The sequence below is a fragment of the Eschrichtius robustus genome, chromosome 5 (assembly GCF_028021215.1).
Source record: "Eschrichtius robustus isolate mEscRob2 chromosome 5, mEscRob2.pri, whole genome shotgun sequence".
Taxonomy (NCBI): Eukaryota; Metazoa; Chordata; class Mammalia; order Artiodactyla; family Eschrichtiidae; genus Eschrichtius; species Eschrichtius robustus.
In genome coordinates, this window is record NC_090828.1 from 18,776,578 (window position 1) to 18,803,573 (window position 26,996).

The 26,996-nt window shown below is 49.2% G+C and overlaps 1 protein-coding gene across 6 annotated transcripts; it reads left to right on the top strand.

The window, feature by feature from the left end:
* Nucleotides 1–7,636: 7,636 nt before the first annotated feature.
* On the top strand, nt 7,637–26,753 carry PTPRN (protein tyrosine phosphatase receptor type N). 6 transcript variants are annotated; one of them, XM_068544386.1, is made up of 23 exons: nt 7,637–7,818; nt 9,275–9,325; nt 9,570–9,683; nt 12,661–12,757; nt 14,252–14,513; nt 14,598–14,952; nt 15,379–15,513; nt 16,118–16,152; nt 16,847–17,121; nt 17,315–17,401; nt 17,731–17,810; nt 17,980–18,044; nt 18,707–18,925; nt 19,351–19,551; nt 19,652–19,799; nt 19,961–20,034; nt 20,241–20,318; nt 20,431–20,550; nt 21,640–21,806; nt 24,855–24,908; nt 25,545–25,609; nt 25,823–25,896; nt 26,103–26,753. In XM_068544386.1, the coding sequence occupies exons 1-23, from the start codon at nt 7,704–7,706 to the stop codon at nt 26,172–26,174; spliced, it is 2,943 nt and encodes a 980-aa protein (XP_068400487.1). In that variant the 5' UTR covers nt 7,637–7,703; the 3' UTR covers nt 26,175–26,753. The 6 variants fall into 6 exon arrangements, with proteins under 6 accessions (XP_068400487.1, XP_068400488.1, XP_068400490.1 ...); XM_068544387.1 differs by having other exon boundaries at nt 15,382–15,513; XM_068544389.1 differs by lacking the exon at nt 17,315–17,401.
* Nucleotides 26,754–26,996: the final 243 nt, after the last annotated feature.

Consider the following 26,996-nt stretch of genomic DNA (forward strand, 5'->3'; position numbering starts at 1 on the left):
AAAGGAAAGTAAGTTTAGTTCTTATCGCAGAGGGGCAGATTATATGATTTGGATCATATTATTTGATAGAAAATGGGAAGCCACTGAAGGTCTGTTGAGCAAGGGAGTGACACAATGAAAGCTGAGCTTAAGAAGAACAATCTCACATTTCTGTAGAAGGATGGGTTAGGGAGTAGGAGAAAAGTGGCAACATTCTAGAAAGACTGTTGAAATAGTGCAGTGTGCCACACAAGGACCTGAACTTGAGTGAAAGAGGACATATAAGAGAGATATTTTGAAGGATGAATTAATAGGCCTTGGCAACTGTTAGGGGTTGAATCCTGTCCCCCCCAAAATTCATAAGTTGAAGTCCTAATCTCCTGTACCTCAGAACATGACCTTATTTGGAAATAGGAGTGTTACAGATGTAATTAGTTAATTTAAGATGAGGTCATTCAGGTGGGCCCTAATCCAGTATGACTAGTATCCTTATAAAAAGGGGAAATTTGGAGACAGACATGCATAGAGGGAAGATGACATGAAGAGATACAGGGAGAAGATGGCCACGAACAAGCCAAAGAGAGAGGCCTGGAACAGCTCCTTCTAGCCCAAGAAGGAACAAACCCTTATAACACGTTGATTTTAGACTTCTAGCCTCCAGAACTGTGAGACAATACATTTCTATTGTTTAAGTTCCCCAGTTTGTGGTATTTTGTTACAGCAGCCTTAGGGAACTAATACAGGTGATTTTTGTTTTTGTTAGAGATGTTTTGCCCTAGTGAATAATGATGCTGCTCATGGAGCAGGGACATCTGGAGTGTTGGTTGGGAAAGGAAAATGGATGTACTCTTTTTTTTTTTTTAATTTTATTTTTGGCTGCATTGGCACTTCGTTGCTGTGTCCGGGCTTTCTCTAGTTGCGGCGAGCGGGGGCTACTCTTCATTGTGGTGTGCAGGCTTCTCATTGCAGTGACTTCTCTTGTTGTGGAGCATGGGCTATAGGCATGCGGGCTTCTGTAGTTGTGGCATGTGGGCTCAGTGGTTGTGGCTCGTGGGCCCTAGAGCACAGGCTCAGTAGTTGTGGCACACGGGCTTAGTTGCTCCGTGACATGTGGGATCTTCCCGGACCAGGGCTCGAACCCGTGTCCCCTGAATTGGCAGGTGGATTCTTAACCACTCCGCCACCAGGGAAGTCCCTGGATGTACTCTTTTTTTTTTTTTTTTTTTTTCACACACACACTCTGTATTTTATTTTTACAAGAGATAAACTGACACCAAGCATTGTAAATGGATGACCACAACAAAAGCAACAATGATTGCAATTACCAAACATGAAACACACTCATACTATGTCATAATATTGACATTCAGTCCTGGATGTACTCTTAAAGGTTAAAGCCAAAAGCCTATTCAAGGACATCACAACAGCAATTCTCTCCTACATCATTACTTTTCCCCTGCATGCCTGATTATTTTCATCAATATATGAGTATGCTGCAATATCTCCTAGATCTAATTTTTTTCTCAACTTCTGCTTCTGGTAATGGTGCACTATGTAATTCATACTATCTCTGCCTGCTGAAGACAGCTTGTCTTAGTCTGATTCCTCCCAAAATCAAAGCCTGAAGTAAGGACTTGCATGTGGGTCATGTAGATTGGGATTAGATTTCAAGATGAGGAGCGAGAGAATGGGAAGGGTGAAACAGAGGGCTTGGAAAGTTATTGAAGGGTGCATTAACGAGTTATAGGCAACTGAGGAAAGTTCTTGTGGGGACTCTCTTAGGCATCATGTACAATGCACCTCAGAACTGTCCTCTGAGACAGAGAAAAGGAAAGTATTTATCCTATGGGCCCATCCCCCATTGGATAAAGGGTTGCACTACAGGATGCTAATTTCCTCATATATCCAGGTTTTTCATGAGTGAGAATGTCTGAGCAGAGTCCCAAGGATATCTAATGCTGTGGTAGCAGAGGACCCAGGCCAAAAACAAAAGATCTGCAGTGCAGGTGAGGCAGGCGGTATCAGATTACACCTGCATCTAGCTGGTGGCTGCAGTAATGGCTAGAATTAAAAGGTAACCCAAGAGGATGCAAAATGGGACAATAAATGGTGTCTAATATACCTTAAAAGCTGGATGGAAAAGTATCCAAAATCTTCTTAAAAGCATCAAGGAGCTAGCAAAAGAGTGAGGAGTAATTGACTCAGGTCAAGATCCAGGAAAGGAACAGAATCCAGAGGTGGTAAACCCAATGTTCACAGTTGCTTTAGACTGGGGAAATTTTCCATTTTAAGAAGCAGTCAAAAAGCTGATTTAGACAGCCTATGGAGCTAGAGTAGTAGATGTCAGTGTCCAGGCCTGTGAAAGAAAGAATTCGAGTAAACTGCTCTCTGTTTTGGTCTGGGACCAAGAAGCACACTAGAAGTGTGCTTACTAGAAGTAAGGGGAAAATGGAAGTCAATCTACCCTTGCTCAGATTGCAGCATGTCCTTGTAATTGTATTAAGGTTATATCAGATTGCTAGTGCTTTTAGGCACTTGCATAAGTAAATGAAAATCCTCTAAGACCTTAAATTATTTCTACAAAAAATTTTTCACAAATTTTTCAATACTATAGTCTGCACAAAAGATAACAGAAACAGACCCATAGTGATCCAATGATTGCAAAGCAAAACAACTGTGCTTTACTATGTTCAAGCATATAAAAGCCAAATTGTAATTTTTGACAAGGATCTAGAAACCACAGAAAGTAATATGGAAGATTTTTTTAAAAGAATCAAACAAGTCAAAATACATGAGGCAAAACTGATAGAACTGAAAGGAAAAACAGAAAAATTCACTTGTATAGTTGGAGACTTCAACACTCCTCTGTCAGAAATTGATAAATCAAGCAAGCAGAAGATCAGTAAAGATACAGATGACCTGAGCAGAACAATCATTCTATTTGATCTAATTGACATTTAGAATATACCATCCAACAACAGCACAATGCACATTCTTCTCAAGCTCACATGGAACATTCATCAAGATAGACCACCATAAAACACACCTTAACAAATTTAAAAGACTAGAAATCATACAGAATACATTCTTAGACCACAATGGAATTAAACTAGAAATCAATAACAAAAAGATAGCTGGAAAATCTCCAAATATCTGGAAAACAACACCTTTCTAAACAATCCATGGGCCAAAGAAGAAATCTCAAGAGAAATTTTAAAGTATTTTGAAATAAACAAAAATTAAAATATAATTTATCTCAATTTGTGGCATGAAGTGAAAACAGTACTTAGAAGGAAATTTATACAATGAATACATACATTAGAAAATAAGAATGATCTAAAATCAGTATACTAAGTTCACACTTTAGGAAACTAGAGAAAGAAGAGCAATTTAAGTTTGAACTAAGCAGAAGAAAACAAATAATTAAAATTAGAGAGAAATCAATAAAATTGAAAACAGGAAAATAATAAAGAGAAATCAATAAAACTCAAAACTGGTTCTTTGAAAAGAAAAAGAATCAAATAGAAATTCTAAAACTTAAAAATGTAAGAACCAAAATTTTAAACTAATTGAATAGGTTTAATAACAGATTAGAGGCAGCTGAAACAGAACTGGTGTACCAGAGATACGTCACAAGAAACTTAGCCCTTCCCTCCAAGAAATACAAAGAGGCAAAGGGTGGAAAATGCAGAAAAAAGGGTAAGAAATCAAGAGGATTCAGTGAGGAGGTCCACTATTCATTTTAATTGAAATCCCAGAAAGAGAATAGGACATAAGCAATATTTTAAAAGATTGTGGCTGAAAATTTTCCAAAACTGTTGAAAGATATCGATCCACTGATTCAAGATTACCAACAAATCTCAAGCAAAATATTAAAAAACTAAAACTAAAACAGAAAGTATGACGAAACTGCAGGAAAACAAAGACAAAGGAAAAATTCTTAAAAGCAGCTGTGAATGTGGTGGAGGAGGGGATTATTTTCAAAGGAGCAACATTTAGTCTAATAATTAAGTCCAAGACAGCAACAATAGAAGCCAGAAGAAAGAGAACTGACATCTTAAATGTGTTGAAAGAAAATAACTGTCATCCTAGAATTCTATAACTAGCAAAATTATCCTTCAGAAGGAAGGAGTTCCACTTCTGTCTGGGTTGTAAGAAACTCAAAAGATAAACACTCTCATTCTAACAACAAGAAAATAGCTGGTTTAACTACAGAATCATGTTTTCTTGAGCACATCAGAGGAAATGGTTGGGGGACACAATAAGTCTTCTAGGGTGCTGGAAATGTTCAATTCCTTGACCTGGGTTACATGGGTGTTCATTTTGTGATAATTTATTGAGCTGTTCATTTTTGTCCTATGCATTTTTCTGTTTTTTATATTTCAAAATTTACAAAGTTTTTAAAAAGGAAATAAATGGGGTGAAGTGATAAAGATGGCAGGGGGAATTGTGGAAGGTGAGGAGAAGACTTTCCTGAGTATATCTTATTATATAAGTTTGATTTTTAAACAGTGTAAATATTTTACATATTCTAAAATAAAAGTATATAAAAATAAAAGCAAATCTTAATATTGAAAATAAACAAACTAACCAAATTATATATCAGATTAGTAAAAATGACTACACAAACAAAAGAATTATTTCAAATGACTTTAGAACACAATATTTTGATGTTATATCCCTAGGGACTATAAGGACAACATAAACTACCCAAAGTCTTAAGTGTATTCACTGTTTTATTAGTAGAGTAATATCTATATTATTATTTGTAAATTATTATATGCATATTGTAGGATTAAACATATAAATGATTATGTTAATGTTATGGGAAACCAAATTTTTCAGTGTAATAAAGAGATACAAGTATAAAATTAAGAGTTCAGTAAAAATCACAGCTAAATTTTAATTGGAAATATCAGTGTGTGTGTGAATGTGTGTGTACTTGTGAGGATATCTTAATATCCTAGCTCTGTGCACTGAAAAGAACTAGAAGCAACATCAATCACCTCAGTAGCCATTATCACCCCTAGAACCCAGACTGTGGTCTCTAAAGTCAGTTCTTACTAAAAGCTACCAAGTCTCTTTGGAGGAATGACTGCTTCCATGTCTAGGGCAAGGAATAAAAAAAATTAACCTGGTACATGTTGGAATGATAGAAGGCAAGGGAGCTTTCAGTGATTAATGGGACGTTTCAAAAGGAAATAAGAACGAGTTTAAAGGAGCTTTCACTTAATTACTTACTTCAGGACAATTTGAATATTACTGTGATTGACTGGTACATATTGAATATATAAAAATCCATACTTCCATAGTAATTCTCAAAGAAAAAAACTCATAACAAATATTTTTTAAAACTTAGGGACTTCCTGATGGTGCAGTGGTTAAGAATCCACCTGCCAATGCCGGGGACATGGGTTCAAGCCCTGGTCCAGGAAGATCCCCACATGCCGCGGAGCAACTAAGCCCGTGTGACACAACTACTGAGTCTGCACACTAGAGCCCACGAGCCACAACTACTGAAGCCCGCTGCCTAGAGCCCGTGCTCCACAACAAGAGAAGCCACCGCAGTGAGAAGCCTGTGCACCACAACAAAGAGTAGGCCCCACTCGCCGCAACTAGAGAAAGTCCACGCAGCAATGAAGACCCAATGCAGCCAAAAATAAATAAATTTATTTATTTAAAAAAAAAACAAAACAACACAAAACTTATTTGTCACTCTTGGCGGTAACTATTACACCAGCTCATTACTCTGCAAATTAATAGTTAAAGAGAAGAAACTAAGAATGTATGCTACCTTTCCAGTCGGAATTGTATCTCAGGATATAACTAAGCCCAGTTGATGAGAGAATGCTCTTCTTTATGAAATAATATCAGCTAACAAATGTTAAAGGAGTGATAGAACTAGAAAATCACCATTTTAGTCAAAGATCATCAATGAATGGCAAAACCACTAGGTGAAAAGTTGCTGGGGGACTACTTTATGATAGAGATCTGGCTGTCTCTACCTTAAACCAGTGATCAATTATAACATCACTAATAGTGGGACAGCCAGACATTACGCACTTCCTGAAGTGATGCAATTGGAGTCATACAGCATCACCTGTAAATTTTTTGTTTTAAAAAAATTTTTACCTGATCCAGTCAAGACTTAAGTTCTATTTTTCAGGAAATACAGGGGATATACAGGATATATACAGGGAAAATACAGGGAAACACATCATGAGGAAACAGTCACAAATCCAGAAGGTAGGGAGTTGTAAAGAAAACCTGACCTGGTATCTTCCACAAGAAAATGTCAAAAAATAGGGAGGGGGGGACGCACTGTTTATGTTAATTTAAAGAGAATTAAGAAACATAACTAAATGCAATGGTGGTCTTTGATTGACTGCTATTTTGAACAAAACAGCTGAAAAAAGGCATTTTTGGAAACAATTTGAGACATTTGAATATGAACTGAGCATGAAATGATATTCGGGAATTATTGTAAATTTCATTAGGTGTCATAATGGCATTTAGGTTATATGGGAAAATACCCTTATTTCTTGGAAATGCATATTGAAACTTTTGGAAGGGGACTATAATGTCTATTGTTCACTTTTAAGTACTAAAAAGAAGCAAATGTGGCAAAATAATCAATAACTGTTCAGTCTAGGTGGTGAGTGTATGAGTACCATGCACCACTATCTTTTTTTATTTTTTATTTTTGTATTTTGGAAAATTTTTACTGAACAGCAAGAGAGTAAAGTGATCAATTTTGACCTTTAGAAAACTCACTCCCAAGCTTGTTGGGTGACAAGAATGGAAGCAAAAGACTAGTTAGATGATTACTGCAGTAGTCATCATGAAAGGGCATCGTGGTTTGGATAGGAGAGCGAGTATGGAGAGAAGTGGGCTGATGGGAGACATATTTTGCAGGCAGTAAACCATAAGATTTTGATAGGCTCGAGGCAGAAGAGGGCGAAAGAAAGGCGAGTCAAGGCTAATAACAAAAGCCAATATGTATCCAGTGTTTAGTATATGCCAGTGCAGTGGTTGTTCTAAGTGAGCCACGTGAGCTTAATTCCTGTAAATCTTCACAACCACCTTGTGAGGGAGGCACTATTGGCACCTTCATTTTACAGATCAGGAAACTTGGGCACAGAGAGGTCAAGCAACTTGCCCAAAGTTATACCCCTAAGTAGGTGGCATTGCTAGAACTGGAATCCGAGCACACACGCAAAACCATTCCTGCTCTTAAGGATAACATCTGTACCATTAATTGAGATGCGAAAGAGTACATATTGTATTCACTTGTATGCGCCTCATCTTAAGGTTTATACTACCCGGCTCACGTATCTTTCTTGGCCCCCACCCAACTGGAACCCTTCTCGCCAACCCTGCGACTGCGTGATAGAGGTGGTGGTCCTTGGGGAGAAGCATATGTCAAGGTGAGGCCAAGTGCGAATTCTAGACAGGCGCCTACTATTTGGGGTAGGAGGGACGGCGTGGGTAGGACCCCCACTAAGACAGCGCTTTTACGTCACGAATGACGCAAATCAACGCAAGAGCCGGGGGTGGGAATGTCGTCACCATCCGCCTGGGGTTGGCGGAGTTGCCGCGAGAGGGGCGTGTAGACCCCGCCTCGGTGGGTGGGGAGTGGCAGGCCCCGCCTCGGCCCCTCTGGCAGGCTCCGGCCCGAGTCGCTGCGGCTCTGGCAGCGGAGCGGGAGCGCGGAGCCCGGAAGGATGCGGCGCCCGCGGCGGCCTGGGGGTCCCGGGGGATCTGGGGGTCTCCGGGTGCTCCTCTGCCTGATGCTGCTGGGCAGCCGTCCGGGAGGCTGCAACGCCATTAGCGCCCACGGTCAGGAGGAAATGGGGGGATTGGGGGGAGGATGGTGCCGGGAGCAAAACTCGGTGGGGGGGCGTGGGGGGAAGTGTCACGCAGGTCGCGAGCTCAGGTAGAATGTGTGTGTGGAGTGGGGTAGGGGGAGGCACTGTGAGATGAGGAAGATGAGAGGGCGTCTGCGAGGAAAGGGGCGTAGGCCTGGAGGTGGGGCTGGGAGCCCGGGGGCGGGACCTAAGAGAAGCGGGCTCAGGGGAAGATTGCGGTTTGGGGAGAAGGAATGGGGGTGCATATGGACAGAGGGACCTAGAGACGGGATACAGGACCACAGGAGAAGCAAGTCTCTCCGAGGCGCCAAAAAGTGGCGACAGGCGCTGAGGGATGGAGGAGGGGAGGGAAGGAGAGGGAACCCTGATCTGCCAGGAGTAGAAGTCGGGGCCGCGAGCTCCGGGGTCCCAGCTTTCCGTACAGTATCAGGCCGAGGGAGGGGCCAGGGTTTCTCTTCAAGCCCAGAGAGGCCGATGGCTGTAATCTTATCTCCGATAAGAGAGGGACAGCTGGGGGAGGGGGCCGAAGAAGATGAAGAGGGAAGGGTCGTCTCACGTCCCCCTCCCCACGGCCAGGCCTGGTGCTGACTCACGTCTGTGCGGACAGAGACAGTCAGCGCTGACTCACGGGCAGGGGGAGGGTGGGGGCGGGGCGCACGTGGGGGAAGGGGGCAAGCTCGCCGTCTGGCGCTCTTCTTCCCCGCCGGGCTTGGAGGCCAATGCAAGATACTTCCTGTGGCGCCGCGGGTAGGTAGGGTGGAAGATGAAGGCTGGAATGGCGGAGAGGTCAGGTCCCTTGGAGACTCCTCACCCTGTTACCCTTCCCTCCCCCATCACTGCTTCCAGGCAAGCCCTCAGCGGCGCCAGGCTCAGAGCTTCAGCACCACGAACCGCCCCAGCAGTTCAGGGGCCGCGGACTGCAGGGACAGCGTGGGGAGCATTGCCTTAGAGACACCCCGCCGCTACCCCTTTCCCACACGAAGGGGAAGTGTGCTGGGGTTCCCATCTCTTCTGAGTCCCAGGCCATCATAAGATGCTTGTGGAGATTGGGAAAGGAAAGTCCCCTTTTCCTCAGAATTTGGACAAAAACTACCCCATAGTAATTCTATGAGAGTAGAAGTATCAATATATGATTCTCCACCATCACGACTCCCATGCACCTGGAGGGCTTCTTCTCCCCATTACTCACTTAAGCTAACAGAGGCTTTTAGGGAAAGAATCCAGACTTGCAGATCTTTAAAATCCAAAGCCAGATCCTGTGCTTTCTTCTCTTAAGAGGAGGACTCTTCCTCCTCTCCTCCCAGCTTAAAGCCTTCCTTAGAACGAAAGAATGGATCCCATCTGCTTCCCCCTTTTCTAGCCTGTTCATCCATCTGACCATTCTATGTGTGTGGGTGTCTGAGCCTCTGCTCACCTGTCCTCTACAGGCTGTCTGTTTGACCGCAGACTCTGCTCTCACCTCGAAGTCTGTATTCAGGGTGAGTGAGGCCCAAACATAGGATTTACAAAACAGGATTGGGGGTGGGTATACAATAAGAAAGAAGTGGGGGGGGGCTGGAAGGGAGAAGGGGAACTGGGCTTGGAGAGAAGGGGGACTGGACTGGAGGAGCAGAGCTCTCTGAAGCCAAGAGAGGAGATTGAGGGAGTGCTGTCTATTTGCAGCCTGGACTTTGGAAGGCCTGTTGTCCAAGCCCCCCGCTGACACCACTTTTGTGCTCTTAGATGGCTTGTTTGGACAATGCCAGGTGGGAGTGGGGCAAGCCAGGCCCCTTTTGCAAGTCACCTCCCCAGTTCTGCAACGCTTACAAGGTGTCCTCCGACAGCTCATGTCCCAAGGTGAGGTCTAGATGCGCTGGAGGAGAGAGACTGTAACTTGGTTAGATAAGGGTGGGGAAGGGAGGGGCCACCTGACTCCAGGGTTTCTCTCATGGAACATTCCTATCATACCCACTTCTGGAACCTCACCTTCCCAGACCTTACTGGAGAAGGAGGCAAGACAGGAGTGGGGGTGGAACCCTAGAGATAGGCTGTTCACACTTAGACTCTCTGGAGGAATCCAGAGGAGACTTCTAGAAGACGCCACTGGAAGAGGCCAGAATTTATATCTTTAGGACCAACCCACTCTCTGGAACTGACTGAGTACTCCAGGGCCATGAATCCTGGAGTCTTCAGCCAGGAGAATACCCCACTCATCCAATTCACTCATTCAACCAATATTTATTGGGTACTTCTACGTGGCAAACATAGTTTAGGTGCTTGGGATATATCAGGGAGTGAAACAAAGATCTCTGCCTACTGGGGTTTACATTCAGGGGTGAAGGGAGGGAATACACTAGAAATTAGAAAACATTAGTATGTTAGAAGGTGATAAGTGCCATGGAGAAAACAATTACAGCAGGATAAAAGGATCAGAAATGGTGAGGTAGGAAGCTGTGGTATTAAACTGAGTGGTCAAGATAGACCTTATTGAGACTATGCAATTCAAATAAAGACATCAAGGAGGTGGGGATGTTTTCCAGAAGGTTATCTCAAGGAAGAGTGTTTCGGGTGGCCAGGGAGCTAGAATAAAAGCCCTAAGATAGGAGCATGAGTTTGAGGAACACCATGGAGAACCCCTCTACAGAGTGGCTCTAAAGGAGTGATGGAGAGGCAGAGTAGAAGATGCAGTCAGGTAGGTAATGAGGGAAGGGATGCTCTAGGATTTTATATGAGAATGTATGGACATTGGCTTTACTCTGAGTAAAAGAGGAAACCATCACAAGGTTTGAGCATAGGGGTGCATGATCTCACTTCTACTTTAAAAAGATCACTCTTGCTGCTGTGTTGAGAATAGAATGTAGGGAGTCAATGGTAGAAACAGAAACACGAAACATTAAAAGCTATCACAGTAACTCATGTAAGAGATGAATAAGCATGGACCAGGGTGGTTGTAGGGAGGTAATGAGAAATGACAGAATTCTGCCTGTATTTTTAAGGTAGTGAACATTATTTCATGAAATATTGGATTGGGCCATGAAAGAAAGGGAGGAGTCAAGGATGACACCTAGGTTTTATTGCCTGAACAACTGGGTTGATGGACATGTCATTAATTATGCAGAAGGATCAACTTGGGGAAAGGGGTGTTCAGTTTTGAATACACTGAGTTTAAGATATCCATTCAATAAAGTGGGAAGTTGAGTATATAAGATTGGGTTTTGAAAGAGAGAGGTCTGGAGTAGAGATATAAATTTGGGATTCTTTGGCATATAGATGGTAATTAAACCCATGAGGTGAATGAAATAACCAAAAGATTGTGTGTTTATGAAGAAGAGCCCTAAAGAATTCTACTATTAAGAGGACCAGGAGAAGGAGCAGAACCAACAAGGGAGGCTGAGAAGGGAGAGCCAGCAAGGTAGGAGGAAAAGCAAGAGTGTTTGGTGTCCTAGAAGCTAAGTGAAAGTGTATCAAGGAGGAAGGAGTGATCAACAGTGTCAAATGATGGTGGTAGGTTAAGTAAGATGAGATCTGAGAATTGACCCTGGATTTAGATATGCAGAAGCCACTGGTGATCTTGATGAAAGCAGTTTTGGTAGAATAGTTGGGAATAAAATCCTGAATAGAGTGGATAAGAGGGAATGGGAGGAAAAGAATTGGATACAGCCAGTATAGATAACACTTTCAAAGAGTCTTGCTGCAAAGAAAAGCAAAGAAATGGGTTGATAGCTGGAGGGGAATGTGGGATCAAACAGCATTTTTATAAGATGGGAGAAACTGCATCATGTTTGTATGTGAATGGGAATAATTCAGTAGAGAACAGGAGAAAATGATGATGTAGGAAATAGGGGAGAATTGTGGGGAAGATGTTCTTGAGTAGGTAGTAGGGGATGAAATCTAGTGCTCAAGTAGAGGAATTGGCCTTATATAGGAACACAGATAGTTCATCTGATGTTAATAGGCAAAAAAGCAGGTATAGATCCCAGGATATGAGTTAAGAGGAACACAGATAGGAACACAGATAGTTCATCTAATGTTAATAGGCAAAAAAGCAGGTATAGATCCCAGGATATGAGTTAAGAGCAGTACAGATTATTAATCCAGAAACAAGGAAAAAGGAATGGGGGAATGGGGGCGGAGACTGGGAGATTATATCCCTTTAAAATGATGACTGACCTTTCCTGAGAGCAGAGTTTCATGGAGGAAAACGGTCAAACAGGAGATCTGCCTCAGGATAAGATGATGTTGCTGAATGTTTAAAACAGGTGTATAGTGCTTTGGAGTTTTCCAAGCACTTTTATTTCCCAGATTGCACTTAATCTTTACTACAGACCCATGAAGTATATATTATTCCCACTTTACAAATAAAGAAAACTAAGGTTCAGGATCAATAAAATGAAGGTGAATAATAATATTGATGATGATGATAATACTAGCACTTATTGAAAGCTCCCTATGTGTCAGGTACTATTCTAACCATTTTGTATTGTGTATTTTATTTATCGCAACAATTTTAGGAAGTATAAACCCCCATTTTTCAGATGAGAGAACTAAGGCTCAGATAGGTTCAGCTAAGGTCACACAATTAGTTAAGTGGCAGAGGACTTAAACCCGGTCTCACTGGAAGCAGTCTCACTCCCAAATCTATACCTGAGTGTGGGAAAAGGACAGCTCAAATCACCCACCGCATCTCTACACCCCCTCCGCTGCTCCTCTGCCCTGCCAAATTCAATACACTGCTGGGTAGAGGGTGCAGTTCTGATCTACACTGGTCTCTGTTACTGGGCCCTCAGACTGTCCCAAGCCCATCTCAATCTCACCCTATTCTGTCCCCTGGCAGGACTGTCCTGGCACGATGACCTCACCCAGTATGTGATCTCCCAGGAAATGGAGCGCATCCCCAGGCTTCACCCCGCAGAGCCCCAGCCAAGGGACAGGTAGGCATCATTTCTCATCAACTCTATCATAGCAAGGCTGTTGGATCTGTGGTCACCCTGGTGGACAGAGGGGAATGGGTACAAAAATCAGCAGTCTGGGGCATGGGTAAAAGAGGTTCTGGAGTAGTCATCTGACATGCTCACATGCCCAACACGAGCTGAGCTCATCCCTGGGGATCCAGCAAAAGAGGGACATTAAAAACTGTATTGTTTTTTGTTTTTCTTTTTTGCCTGACAAAGTCTTTTTTTTTTTTAATTTTTATTGAAGCATAATTGATTTACAGTGTTAAAAACTGTTTTGAAACATTTGGACATATGGTATTTTGTTTTTGGTCTGGTTTGTCTTTTAATGAATTCATTTACTCAGCAAAAAATACAGGGTTATACTATGTGCCAATCACTGTGCTAATCTTTACGGATACAAAGTAGTAGAACAAGATAAATTACTTTTTCTCTAGTACTGACATAGGAAAGATATGTTAGCAAAGTTTCACCCACATTAGACTCAGATATGAATCAGATAATGGTAGTACTTGAACTGATTTCTGGGATGCATCAGGAGATAGAGAGAGTGGAGAAGCTATAATAATTAATACTACATGGTATTGGCACAGACATATATATAAGTACTTATAAGTACGTGTAAAATTATGTCCCTGTTTACAGTTTTTTAAAAAATATACGTGTATCTATTCTTTTTCAAATTCTTTTCCCATTTAGATTGTTTCATAATATTGAGCAGGGTTCCCTGTGCTATACAGTAGGTCCTTGTTGGTTATCTATTTTAAATATAGCAGTGTATACAGGACATTTGGTATTTTAAAAGAAGCATCAAAGTAGTCATCATGGAACAAATTAGAATTTTGTCGGACTGAAGTTGTTTAATGTTCAGTTTTGTTACTATGTGGAATTGTATATGGTAGGAGGTACCATCATCTTTTTGTGGTTAGGGCCTCTGAAGGCATCATTCAGACCCTGTAAAGCAGAGGAAAGTAAATGACGGCTTGGGGCTCAGATGATGATACCAGGTGAAGAAGGCAGAGTGGGGCAGGGGGAGCAGAGTGAGGGGGCACAGTACTGAATGTTTGAATGCGTACTTGGGGACATGCCCACAGGGACAGTGTGGCAAGCTGCAGACAAAGTTCATCTAGAGCGGTTCCCAGCTGCCTTCCCCTTCTCCTGTTCTCCCCTTTCCATCCCTAGCCTCACGCTTCCAGCTCTGCCGCTGTGTTTCAGGGACCCAGGCATGCTTACCAGGGAGGCAATGACCTCTGCCCCAGGCTTGGCCCTCTGGCCCTTCCCCATGCTACTGTCTCCTCGCCTGAGGCTACCTCATCTCTTAAGAGAGCAGGCTCATTCTATGCTAAGCCTGGACCCACCATCTCTGCCTGTAGGCTCTATATGCTCTTGCCCCGCACAACCAACACACACACACACACACACGCACACACACACAAACATAAACACACACACACACTTTGCTTTCCTCCCCAGATCTGGCTTGGCGCCCAGGAGACCGGGTCCCGCTGGGGAGCTGCTTTTACAGGGCATCCCCACTGGCTCCGCCCCTGCCCCCCAGCATCGGCTTCCTCGACCTCCAGTAGGTAGGGGCGGAGCTGGGGCAGGCTCCGCCCTCTCCCCTTTGCAGGCTGAGCTGCTGCCCCCTCTCCTGGAGCATCTGCTGCTGCCCCCGCAGCCCCCCCACCCTGCCCTGAGTTATGAACCTGCCCTGCTGCAGCCCTACTTGTTCCATCAGGTGAGCCCTAGACCTCCGCCCCACCGCAACCCCAGTCCCCCAGCCCTGATGTCTGCTCTCATCCGAATCTCTGGTTTCCCACAGTTTGGCTCCCGCGATGGCCCCCGGAGCTCAGAGAGCTCCCCGGGAATGGTCAGTGTTGGCCCCCTGCCCAAGGCTGAACCCCCAGCCCTCTTCAGCAGAACTGCCTCCAAGGGCACGTTCGGGGCTCACCCTGGCCATTCCTATGGGGACCCTCCAGGGCCTCCGCCTGCTCGGCTTTTCCAGGAGTCAGGGCTGCTCTACCTGGCCCAGGAGCCACAAGTGCCCAGCAGGGCCGGGGCACCAAGGCTGCCAGAGCAAGGGGGCAGCAGCCAGGGAGATGACTCCTCAGAAGGCTATGAGGAGGAAGGACTAGAGGGTCGCAGGGAGAAGCCTCCTTCCCCAGAAGAGCGGCCAGGTAACAGAGTCCGCAGCATCCACTCCCTGCCTGTGGGGCTGCTTTCTGGGAGGTGGGGCGGGGCGGGTCCTTCCTGACTACCCACGCATTTGTTAATTTGTCCTTAAAGTCATCTGCACACTCAGCTAATGTCTACCGACCACCTGCTCTATGCCAGGCAGTAGGTAGGCAGTGGGGATACAGTGGGGGCGGTAGAGCTGACATGATTCTTCTTCAGCTGGGGGATCAAGGAGTCCCTGCTGGGCCTGAAGTTTGGTCTTGACACAGGAAGCTCTTTCTCCCAAAGTGTGGACAAGGGTGGGAAGGGGAGGGCATCAGTGTCCTGGTGTTTGAGAAGTTCTTAAATGTGCCGGTCCCCTCCCACCCCCAAATGCATCCCACAAGTTCATCTCGGCACCAGCCCTAAGCTCCGTGTCTGGCTCCCAGCAGATGTGACTCTGCAGAGACTGGCAGCTGTGCTGGCGGGCTACGGGGTGGAGCTCCGTCAGCTGACTCCTGAGCAGCTCTCCACCCTCTCCACTCTGCTGCAGCTGCTGCCCAAGGGTGCAGGACGAAATCTGGGTGAGTGTCCAGCCAGAGAGACTACCAGCCCCGTGGAGGCCTCTTGCCCCACTTTTCAAGACCACAGCAAGCAACCTAGAGGGGAAGGGCCAAGGTCAGGGGAGGGAGTTATTTTGAGACACGGAGTCATTGCCAGCCAAGGGCAGGGAGCAAGGGGTGGGGTGGTGAGCCGAGGAGTTAGAGCAGGAAAGGACCGGAGGATGGAAGCAATGGGAAAAGAAGCCACAGGGGGTGTGAGCCGGGATCAGGAGGCACGGAGAAAGCTGGGCGGAAGATAATGAAGACCTAAGGAGGGGCATGGCCACTAAAAAGGAGAAGCCAATGATTGATGGGTAGAGGGAGGACTGAGCAAAGAATAGCTTTGAGAGGTGTGGCCAATAACAGAGGGAGGAGTTGATAAAACAATGAATTATAAGGCAGATGCACAGAGGCATGAGCCCATGCTTAGGATGAGACCAGCGATAGGGTCTTGGTTACTGACTGAGGGGAAAGAGGCCACAGCAAATGTAACAGGCTCAGGGCCTCTGGCCTTTTCTCCCACCTGCGTTGTGTGGACCTTGGCCTTGGCCCTTTGCCCAGAGTCTTGTTTTTCCTGTCTCTGCAGGAGGGGTTGTAAACATTGGAGCTGACATCAAGAAAGTGAGTTTGTGACACCTCCCTGACCCATAAGTGCCCAACGGCAGCAAACCCCTTGACTGAAATCTAAATCTCAGGATCAGAACCCAGAATCTGTATCCTCCAAGCCCTCATTTTGGTGGAACTGAGGCCCAGAGGCTGCAAGTCATTGTTTAAGGTCTCACCTCAAGTTGAAGGCAGAGCTGGGACCAGGAGCTAGAATTCTTGATTCACTGCTTTTTTACACTACAGTCATTTCAGACCACACTCTGAGGGTCCCTAGGGGAAGCGGGGGGACGCGAGCAGGCAGGCTCCTGACTGCCCTGCAGCTTGAGGCACTCTATCTGTTTCACATGTTGGATTTCTAAGATTGTGTGGCTAAACAAAAGTCGAAAAACCACTGCCTGCCTGTTCATCTTCTCCCCTAACCCCAGCTTTCCTCACTCCGGAGCTTCTCCCCACTCCAGCCCCATCCTGTGGATTATTACTGATCATGAATAATCACTCATTCAGTCCTTTTTTCATTCATTCATTCATTCATCCACTTGGCTCACTTTCCTGGATGCCCTCTCTGTACCCAGTGCTGACCTGGGCCTGGGGATAGAAAGAGAAACATGTCCTAAGCACCCCTGTGGGAGCTCAGCGTCCGGAGTGTGGACCCCCTCCCCCCGACCCCTCCACTGTTAGAGACCCTACCTCTATCCTCTCTTCTAAACAGACAATGGAGGAGCAGGTGCAGGGCGCAGACGCAGCAGAGCCTCCACCGCCCACGCCCTCCCTGCCCGGATACCCCACTGCTGGTCCCACCTCCAATAAAGCCCAGCAGGAGCTGAGCTCTGGATCCTCTGAGCCTCCCAAAGCTGCCGGCCCCCCTGCCACGCCCATCCTGCTAGAGAAGAAAAGTCCACTGGGCCAGAGCCAGCCCACGGTGGCAGGGCAGCCCTCTGCTAGGCCATCAGCAGAGGAATATGGCTACATTGTCACTGACCAGAAGTAAGGGCTCCAGTCTGGGGCAGCCTCCTGGTCCCTTGGGTGTTGGGCTGGCCTGCCTGGCAGGAAGCAGAAAGCAGAAGTCCAGATGTGAAGTAGACAGGGGGCTGGGCTGCTCTGCACCCCTGGAGGTTGTTTCACGAAAGTGGCCTAGAGGGTCCCCACTTTCCTTCCTCTGCCGGCTCCCCACCTCCAGGCCCCTGAGTCTGGCTGCAGGAGTGAAGCTTCTGGAGATCCTGGCTGAGCATGTGCACATGTCCTCGGGCAGCTTCATCAACATCAGGTGGGGCTGTATCTGGCTGGGACAGCAGGGATCTAGCAGGTAGCTTGAAGCGGGAGGTGGCTGGAGGGGCTCAGGGTAGGAGGGGAAGACAAACTGTGAGTAAGGGGCCAAGGTCGGGTCAAAGATGTTTCCAGCTGCACTGAAGGTACAGCCACACCTAGCCCTGCTACTGGCCCAATCCAGGATCTTCCCAGCCTCAAACACCCCTGTATGGCATCTCTGATTGGTTTTAGCCCCATCCTCTAACAGGGAGAGGGCCAGAGAGGACCTTCCATTTTGAATCTGGCGTCTGTGGTGGGTGAGGCAGTAACATACCTCCTATTCGGCAGTGTCGTGGGACCAGCCCTTACCTTCCGCATCCGGCACAATGAACAGAACCTGTCTTTGGCCGATGTGACCAAGCAAGCTGGTAAATACTCCTTGACCCCAGCCCGAGTTGTATATATCCAGGCCTGTGGCTGGTGCTCCCCTTGAAATATTCCCAGCCCACATGGACCCTGCCTGCTACCTGGCATAGCATGACACGGGGTGGAGACCACATGGGGCTGGACAGAATCTGACCTACATCCTCCCTGCAGGGATGGTGAAGTCTGAACTGGAAGCACAGACAGGGCTCCAGATCTTGCAGACAGGCGTGGGACAGGTATGAGATAACTGAAGGATCAGTCAAAGCCCCAGAGGGCTGATGTTGCCAAGAGATGAAGGCAAACGACAGGAGAATAGGAGCTGAGATCTATCTGGCTGGTCCCCCAGCTTTGCCAAAGCAGCCCTCCCCCGTGCAGTTTTCTTTCTGACCAGCAGATGGCCCCAGCGGCTCCTGCTCCCTGCAGGTCCAGCCTTCTCTCCGAAGCCAGCTTACTTGGAAGAGCTACCTGAGATGGCCATAGCTGTCCATAGATGTTCTAGAGCAAAGTCTCAAATTCCAAGGGAAAACATGACACAGAAAGGACACTGAACTCAAAATATGCTTCTATTCTGCATCCAACACCGATGCCTCACATTCTACTATTTGATCCCTTGGGTCTCTCTATACTTCTCTGTATCCATTTTTAAATGCAAAAACTCCTAGGGAGGGTCACCCACTAAGTCTCTGTCAGTGCAATGTGGTTGAGTTGTCTCAGTGGGGATTGAGAAGGAAGATCTTCGGCCTCTCCAAGTCCTTCTGCCTGGACCGCCATGCCCCTGCCTCCCAGCTTTGCCCCAGGAGATATCCTAGCAGGGAGTGGGGCATGGGACAGGGGTGGGGAGCAGCTCCTAAGTCTCCCCACACCACCGCCCCCCTTGATTCTAGCCTTGTTCCCACAGAGGGAGGAGGCAGCCGCCGTCCTTCCCCGACCGGCCCACAGCACCTCTCCCGTGCGCTCTGTGCTGCTTACTCTGGTGGCCCTGGCGGGTGTGGCCGGGTTGCTCGTGGCTCTGGCAGTGGCCCTGTGTGCGCGGCAGCGTGCGCGGCAGCGGGACAAGGAGCGCCTGGCCGCGCTGGGACCCGAGGGCGCCCACGGTGACACTACCTTTGAGTACCAGGTGTGCAGCCCCAGACGCTTGTTGATGAGAGGGAATGGAAGGGGCTCTGGAGTCTGGGTCTCGCCTGGGATGAGGGTGGGGAGCTGGATGTCCAGGCAGGGGCTGGGGAAGCCCCAGTGGGAGTGCTGCGGGGCCATTTTGAGTGGATGGGAACTGAGGGCAGATGGTTGCTGAAGTTCTCCCCAGTCCTGCGATTCGGGGGGGCTCTAGGCTTCTGCTCTGTGACATCTGAGGTTGTCATAGGCACCAGCCAAGCAGAACAGCCCCGAAAAGGATGAGAGCCATGGCAGAAGACCCTACCCCAGAGGAAATGGGTTTCATTCAAAAGCAATCAAGGACAAGCCTAGGGACTCTACTGAACTGAGCCCAGGACTCTTGAGAAGGATTCAGGAGACCTTGGACCCTGCCCCATCCTTCTTCCGCAGGACCTGTGCCGCCAGCACATGGCCACGAAGTCCCTGTTCAACCGGGCAGAGGGTCCACCGGAGCCCTCTCGGGTGAGCAGCGTGTCCTCGCAGTTTAGTGATGCGGCCCAGGCCAGCCCCAGCTCCCACAGCAGCACACCGTCCTGGTGCGAGGAGCCCGCCCAGGCCAACATGGACATCTCCACGGGACACATGATTCTGGTCAGGACAGGGCATCGGCCCAGAGGGGGTGAGGGGACCGGACGGTGGGAGGGGCAGGGCTGGCAGTGGGGGCCAGCGCCAGGCTGTGGTGTCCCTGCAGGCGTACATGGAGGACCACCTGCGGAACCGGGACCGCTTGGCCAAGGAGTGGCAGGCCCTGTGTGCCTACCAGGCAGAGCCCAACACCTGTGCCACCGCCCAGGGGGAGGGCAACATCAAAAAGAACCGCAACCCTGACTTCCTGCCCTGTGAGTGAGTCCTGCTGACCCGCCGGCCCCAGCCCTCTGTCGGCTGGGAGCTCTGGAGGGATTGGGGGCGGGGCCGGGCTCCTGGCTCAAGCTGAGTGGCAGAGGTGCCAGGACCCCAATGACTGGAGGGGCTTCTGGGGTGGGATGCGGGGTCTGTGCAGATGACCACGCTCGCATCAAGCTGAAGGTGGAGAGCAGCCCTTCTCGGAGCGATTACATCAACGCCAGCCCCATTGTGAGTGGCCCCCACCTCCTCCCCGTTTTCATCCTGCCCCCATAGACTCCATTTCCCCACCAAGGCCCCAGAATTGTGAGCCTAATATCCTAGCATGGAAATGGGGCTTCTCAGGCTCCCCCAGACCCTGGCCCGCTCCCTTTGACCGAGCCTTTCCATAGTGGCATTTCCCATTCTGGCTCATGATGTATCTTTCCCATCCCCAGATTGAGCACGACCCTCGGATGCCAGCCTACATAGCCACACAGGGCCCACTGTCACATACCATCTCAGACTTCTGGCAGGTGGGCTTTTGGAAGGAGGGCTTTTCCAGGGAGCATGCGCCCTTGTGGCCAGCCAGGGCCAGCCAGGTCCCAGGGAGGTTAGAATGGAGCTTACCTGGGTCTCTGTCCCTAGATGGTGTGGGAGAGTGGCTGTACCGTCATTGTCATGCTGACCCCGCTGGTGGAGGATGGTGTCAAGCAGTGTGACCGCTACTGGCCAGATGAGGGCTCCTCCCTCTACCATGTATATGAGGTCAGCAGGACCCCACGGCCAGGAGACGATGGGGGTGGAGAAAGTGGATGGTGCACCACTCATGCATGTGTGAACATATGGGTATATAAACATATATGTGCATACACATATATTCACATACATGCATATACATGTGTGTATGTGTGTGTCCAGTCTAGGGCCAAAAAGCACTTGTAAGGACCTATGATGAAAGGTACAGATATAAAGCTATAAAACCACTGAAACTAAGGTAAGGAGCTAAGAGTCAGGAGTACAGTTTTGAGACAGGGAAGATAAGTATACTCAAAGACCAAGATTGAGACCTACTTTTATTGAGCCTAACTTAGATCTGAGTTTCCTGGAGGCCAAAGCAAAGAAGGAAATGCCACCAGTCACATATATTGCTTATTTAAAAGGGAAACAAACTTTTTCATTAGGAGAAAAGATAGGCAGGGGGGAACTGGGCAGAGGCAAAGCAAGGGAAGGAGCAACATTCCTGACAAATGGGAAGTGACACCCCCCCCCCCAATAAAACAAGAGACATTAATTGCACACATCCAGTTTCTCATGAGCACTGGATAGCAGTTTTTCATCATCAGATGAGCACGCAACAGTCTTTTTTAAGTTTTAAAAATTGGTCTTGCTTGTGGTTAAAGAAAAAAATCAAATGAAAATATAGAATTTTATCAAAGTTTATGGTGTGTGTAGAACAAACACTTTGCTAGTCTCTGTGCAGAAGAGGAAGGAGAAACTTTGAATTCAAGAAGCTCACAATATTGGGAATTCCCTCGCGGTCCAGTGGTGCTTTCACTGCCCTGGGCCTGGGTTTGATCCCTGGTCGGGGAGCTAAGATCCCTCAAGCCATGGGGCGCAGCCAAAACAAACAAATAAACGAAAACTCACAATAGTTGTGTCTAGATGAAAAAGCCACCAGTTGTCCTGAGCAGTCCATAAGTGACACAAACAGCTAAGGTTCTTGGGGACAGCTGGAACAGTTGGGGCGGGCGGTTGGGTGAGCTTCCCGGAGGATTTAGAATTTGACTGGCCTGGTAGGCCGGGAGGATTTGGAGATGCCCTGCCGCGCTCAGGCCTGCGCCCCCTCCTCCGCAGGTGAACCTGGTGTCGGAGCACATCTGGTGCGAGGACTTCCTGGTGCGGAGCTTCTACCTGAAGAACGTGCAGACCCAGGAGACACGCACGCTCACGCAGTTCCACTTCCTCAGCTGGCCGGCAGAGGGCACCCCGGCCTCCACCCGGCCCCTGCTGGACTTCCGCAGGTGAGCACCCCAGCGCCTGGGCGGTGGGGCGGCCCGGGGGAGGCTCCGAGGAGCCCGGGAGAGAGCAGCACAGGAGCAGGGGGCCAGGAGGTGGGCTCCCTTACCTTCCCCCAGTCCATCAGGTCCTCCTAGGGCCCCAGCTCAGGTGAGACAGATCCTCTAGCCTGACCTGGAGCCTCGGCCTCAGGTCCGCTGGTGCCCCCTGCTAGACACCCCAAACCAGGACTGACTCTGACCTCCTGGACCCCCTTCCAGGCACCACCCCCCAAACCAGAACTGACGCTCTGTCTCGCTGTGCCCATTCCTCCATTGCTGTAGTCCAGCCCCTGTCTGCTCTCTCTCTGCTGGCCAGCTGTCTCCTCCCTCTCTCTTGCCCTGTTTGTCTCCCTGCCTCTCCATGTCTGGTGCTTTCTCCATAACCCCATTCCCCGCAAGAAGGGCTCACTTTGTTTCTAGCTCTCTCCCTCTCTCCTTCTCTCCCTCTCCTTGGTCTCTGCTGCCTGTTTCCTCCTGTCCTGTGCTTCCAGGTGGCCAGCACTAGTCTCTGTGTCTGCTGCCTCCTCGCTGTCTCTCACTCCCTCCTGCCATCCCCCTTCTTTATCCCTGTGTCTCTTTGCCTCTATTTTTCTTTCCCTTTGTCTTTCCCTCTCTTTCCCTCCCTTCTTTCCCTCTTTTCTCTCCCCCACCCTCCCTCCCCCGCCCACCTCTTTCTCCATCACTCTGTCTCGAAGTCTGTCTCACTCTTCCCCTCCATCCACGCTTCCCCCTCTCTGCACCTCTCCCTGTTCCTTCTCCCTGCTCTGTTTCCTCCACCTCCCTCCCATGTCTGCCTATTTACTCTGCCTCTCTTTGTCTCTGTCTCCCCCCACCATCTCTCATTCTCTACATGGCTCTGTCTCTCCCTCGCTCTGTCTCCCCTCTCTGTCCCCTCACTCCTCCCTCTCTCTCTCTCTCTCACGGCTGCCAGTGTCATTTTTGTGATCTGCAGCTAGTATTCTCACTCCAGTTGCATAGTCACAAAAGTGATCATTGGCAGGTGTGGCCGCTGCATGGACAGGACATGAGGACGTGTGGGCCCAGGGACCACCCTGAAGGCTGCTGGGAGAGCCGGGGGCTGGGGGGACTCAGGGAAGGGACAAATACTATCAAAGGGAATGCGGGAGGATCTCTGGATTCTTGGGGACTCAGTGGAACCAGGTGGGGGCTGGGACAGGAGGCTAACAGGGGGACCTGCCCTGTTCTGACGCTGAAACCGTGACCAGGCCAGGCCTCCAGCATCCCCTGCCTGTCCCCTCCCTAGACATGTGGCTGAGAAGCCTGCTGCCATGGCAGGGGCCTCACCCACACTGTGGCCGCTTCCTGCTGCTCTGCCCCTTGCCAGGCTGGCCTGAGGTCTCTAGGCGCTAGGCAGAGAGCAGAGGAGCAGAGCCGGCGGGGGCGGGGGGCGGTTGAGGGAGGAACCTGGGGATGGTTTCTGAGCCTCAGGACAATGGTTTCTAACTGGGGTCCCCGGGGCCTGAGGCACAGGCTTCTCAAAAGCAACGCTAGGGGCATCAGAGCTATTTTTTTTGTTTTCCACATTTTAAAAATCTTTATAGAACTAGTGCACGGACCTGTTTTAAGGCTGCACAGGTAAGCTAAGAGGTTATATTTCTTTGCTTCAGGCTGGGATTATGTAAACTCAGTTGGCATTAGACACCCAGAACAAATTAATTGCTGCTTAATAAATATAGTTTGGTGAAGGTCCACCAGAGGCAAGGCAAAATAATTCTTTAAGTCCTAGAAAGTGACTCTGAGCAAGTTCCTTGACCTCTGTCTGTTTTCTTACCTGTGAAATGAGAATGATGACCCACACTTCAGGGGTTGTTACAAAAGTCAGTAGCATAAAGTCTGTAAAATCTGCTTTAAGTGCTTGGCACGTAGCAAGGGCTCTATTAATTCTAAATACTGTTTATTATCATTATTATTAAATGATCGGGAACCACTGTGGCAACTTCTGTTCAACCCCAGCCCTGATGTACCAGCCAATAGGCTAGAAAACCACGTGGACTCCTGGAAAACCTTTCAAAGTCACCTGGCCCCTGCAAGCCTGGAGGAACCAGAGGGAGGACCACTAAGTTCCAAGCTTCCCCTGAAGTACTCTAATAACCCCTCAGAAGGTCCTCCCTTGCCCTGGCCCATTGGAGGTATCAGAAATCTGCAAGTGACTCTCAAAGCAGGAATGTCATAAGGGACAAGGGCAGGTTAGACTGGGCCACCGAGAGAGGAAGAAACCCCCTGTTCATTGCTGAGCTGCTGTGATCAGGGCAGCGGGGTCTGAGGTCCAGGTGGACCAAGTCTGAATATGACCCAACCACAGAGCACCAATGCGGAGGCAAGACTTATCCAGGGAGACAGGCGCAGCATCATATTCAGAGCGGAGGTGTTGTCCTCCCCTCGCCAGAGGGACTCTGTGCCCAGGGCTACTACCCGACCTCACTGCTGGTGAGGACCACAGGAAGCCTGGGTGGTGAGGGGAACACCTTGGGCAGTTGTAGGGGCAGAGCAAGGATGTGGCAAGATTGACACCCTTGAAGTCACCAGAAAGCCTATCCTCCCTGAACTTCTGGCAGAGGTGGCTGTTAATATTATTATGTCTTATTATTAATCATACTATCATTTAATGAGTACCTACTGTGTGCCAGGTATTGCACTTAGTTCTTTACATGGATTATTTCACATAATCATAGTAAGAACCCTAAGAAGGAGGTTACTACTCTTATCATCCCCATTTTACAGGTAACAAAACTGAGGCTCAAAGAGGTTAAATCAGTTGTTCCAGGTGCACAGCTTGGGTACATAGCTCGTAAGTGATGAGGCAAGCCCAGTGCCACCTACACTATCTCTGGTTCTTTGTCTCCAGCCCTGACTCCTGTCTCCAGCCCTCTTCCCTCCTCTGCCCTTGGCATGTGGGGAGAAAAGGAAGAAAGAGAGGCCCTCAGGTGTGTGTTTCGGTTCCCCTTTCCCTCTGCCGGTGCCCCCTGACCTCACGCCCATTTCTTATTGCAGGAAGGTGAACAAGTGCTACCGGGGCCGCTCCTGCCCCATCATTGTGCACTGCAGGTGCGTTCAGGGGGGCTGGGGTGGGGATGGAGGGGGACAGGACAGCCCAGGCCAGAGGGCCCTGAGATGGGGCATTCCTGGTTCCCACCCCCTATCTGGTCCTGCTCCCTCAGCCCACCTCCCAAGCACACTGCCTGCCTGTCCCCTTGATGCCAGCAAACTACAGCCCATGGGCCAAATTCAGCATACCATCTGTTTTCTTAATGGCCCATGAGCTAAGAATGATGTTCCTATTTTTAAACAGTTGAAGAAAAAAAATAAAAGAACGTACGACAGAGACTATATGTGGCCCACAAAGTTGAAAATATTTACCATCTTGTCATTTACATAAGAAGTTTGCTGAATGAAAGCCTGGCCAGAGGCTGGAAAAAGCTATTCCCTCTTGCTGCCTCTACCTCAGAGCAGAGCCAGGGCTATCCTTTTCGGTTAGCTCACTGCCCAAGAGACACCCCATAGGTCACAGGCTCCCCACTCGAGGCCCAGTTCCCAGGACCCAGAGGCTATGACCGTTCCCTCCTCCTCCGCTCACTCATCCCACCCCGTCCCCAGCTAACCCTAACAGCTCCACCAGTCTCCCCCTCCCCTCCCGGTTCCTGCTGGGTCCCAAACTCAGCCTGTCACCATCTCCTCTTTCAGTGACGGTGCAGGAAGGACTGGCACCTACATCCTCATCGACATGGTACTGAACCGCATGGCAAAAGGTGACGACCCCCCCCGCAACAGCTCGCCCACAGCCCAGCCTCTGATTAGAGTCTCCCCAGCCCCCGGGATCACAGGAGTTCGTGGAGGGCAGGTTGCCACACCCCCAGGCTTTCTCCAGTCCTCCAAGCCTCCCACCCCAGGATGCCCTAGGCTTTCTGGGTCCTACCCTCCTCTGGACACCCCCTGAGCAGCCCCGCGCTCCCCCTACCCAGGAGTGAAGGAGATTGACATCGCTGCCACCCTGGAGCATGTCCGTGACCAGCGGCCTGGCCTCGTCCGCTCCAAGGTAACCGTTCCTCCCTGCACCCACCCTAGCCACCACCCTTCCCCAGCCAAAGTGGCAGCAGCCGGCCTCTCCTGCCTGCCTCCATACCCCTCCCCCAGGAGGGCTCCCTCCCCCCAGCAAGTGACCTCCCCAAGGCACCCCCCACCCCCGGGGCAGGAGCAGAGGCCAGGCCCCCCCATGACCCTCCTCCCCCTGCCCTTCCCCAGGACCAGTTTGAATTTGCCCTGACAGCTGTGGCGGAGGAGGTGAATGCCATCCTTAAGGCCCTGCCCCAGTGAGACCCTTGGGGCCCCTCCGTGGGCAGCCCAGCCTCTGCTCCCTCTTTGCCTATGTGAGCATCTATCTGTGTACTCACTCCTCACTTTCCCACCTGCCACCTTGGCCCCTCTTGGGCATGACTGGCCCTTCCAAGAGGAGCGTGTAAGGAAGGGGAAGTGGGAAGGGGCACGCCGGGAGCCCTGGCATCAGTCCCATGGGGGAGCTGGCAGCCGGCCAGGAGGAGAGGAAAGTCAACAATTCCACCCAGAGCCTCCTCCTGCCTGAGTTCCCTGGTCCCCATTTCCCACCACTCTGGATGCTCCCAATATGTCTGTGTGGACGCCCTCCACCCTCCAGCGTGGCTAGAATGGGGCGGAGGGGCCACCATGTCCAGCTCTTCCTGCTCCCCCAGCCCCTGCTGCCCACTGACCTGCCTCCACGACCCACACTCTGGCCCTTGCCCTTCCTAACCCCTCCCCGGGCCCTCCCGCCGCCACATGCCACTCAACTCTCTCCCCCTGGCACAAGAGAACATTTCTAGAAAAATCTACTTTTGTATCAATGTGAATAAAGTTAGTGTGTCGTGTGTGCAGCTGCAACCCGGACTCCTACGCATTTCTGTCTGCTCTGCTTCCAGACTCCAGCCCCGGCCTCAGCCTGGAGCCGGGCCCTGCTGCCCTTCTCAGGAGATGCAGAGAGGGTGATGGGAGAGCCAGGCTGCCGAGTCACGCTCTCCAAGGCTTGAATGGTAGCTAATAACAATTAGGCAGTGGTTTTTTTATGCTGTGCTCCCTATGTGTCTGGCAGTCTCCAAGGTGCTTTACACCCATTAACTTGTTTAA

What these genes read in the sequence shown, in the direction of transcription:
- PTPRN (XM_068544386.1), top strand. Translation starts at nt 7,704, where the DNA reads ATGCGGCGCCCGCGGCGGCCTGGGGGTCCCGGGGGATCTGGGGGTCTC. An exon ending in CCTCGAAGTCTGTATTCAGG is followed by an intron (nt 9,326 to 9,569) that starts GTGAGTGAGGCC and finishes TTGTGCTCTTAG; the next exon opens with ATGGCTTGTTTGGACAATGC. An exon ending in GGCAGCTTCATCAACATCAG is followed by an intron (nt 17,402 to 17,730) that starts GTGGGGCTGTAT and finishes CCTATTCGGCAG; the next exon opens with TGTCGTGGGACCAGCCCTTA.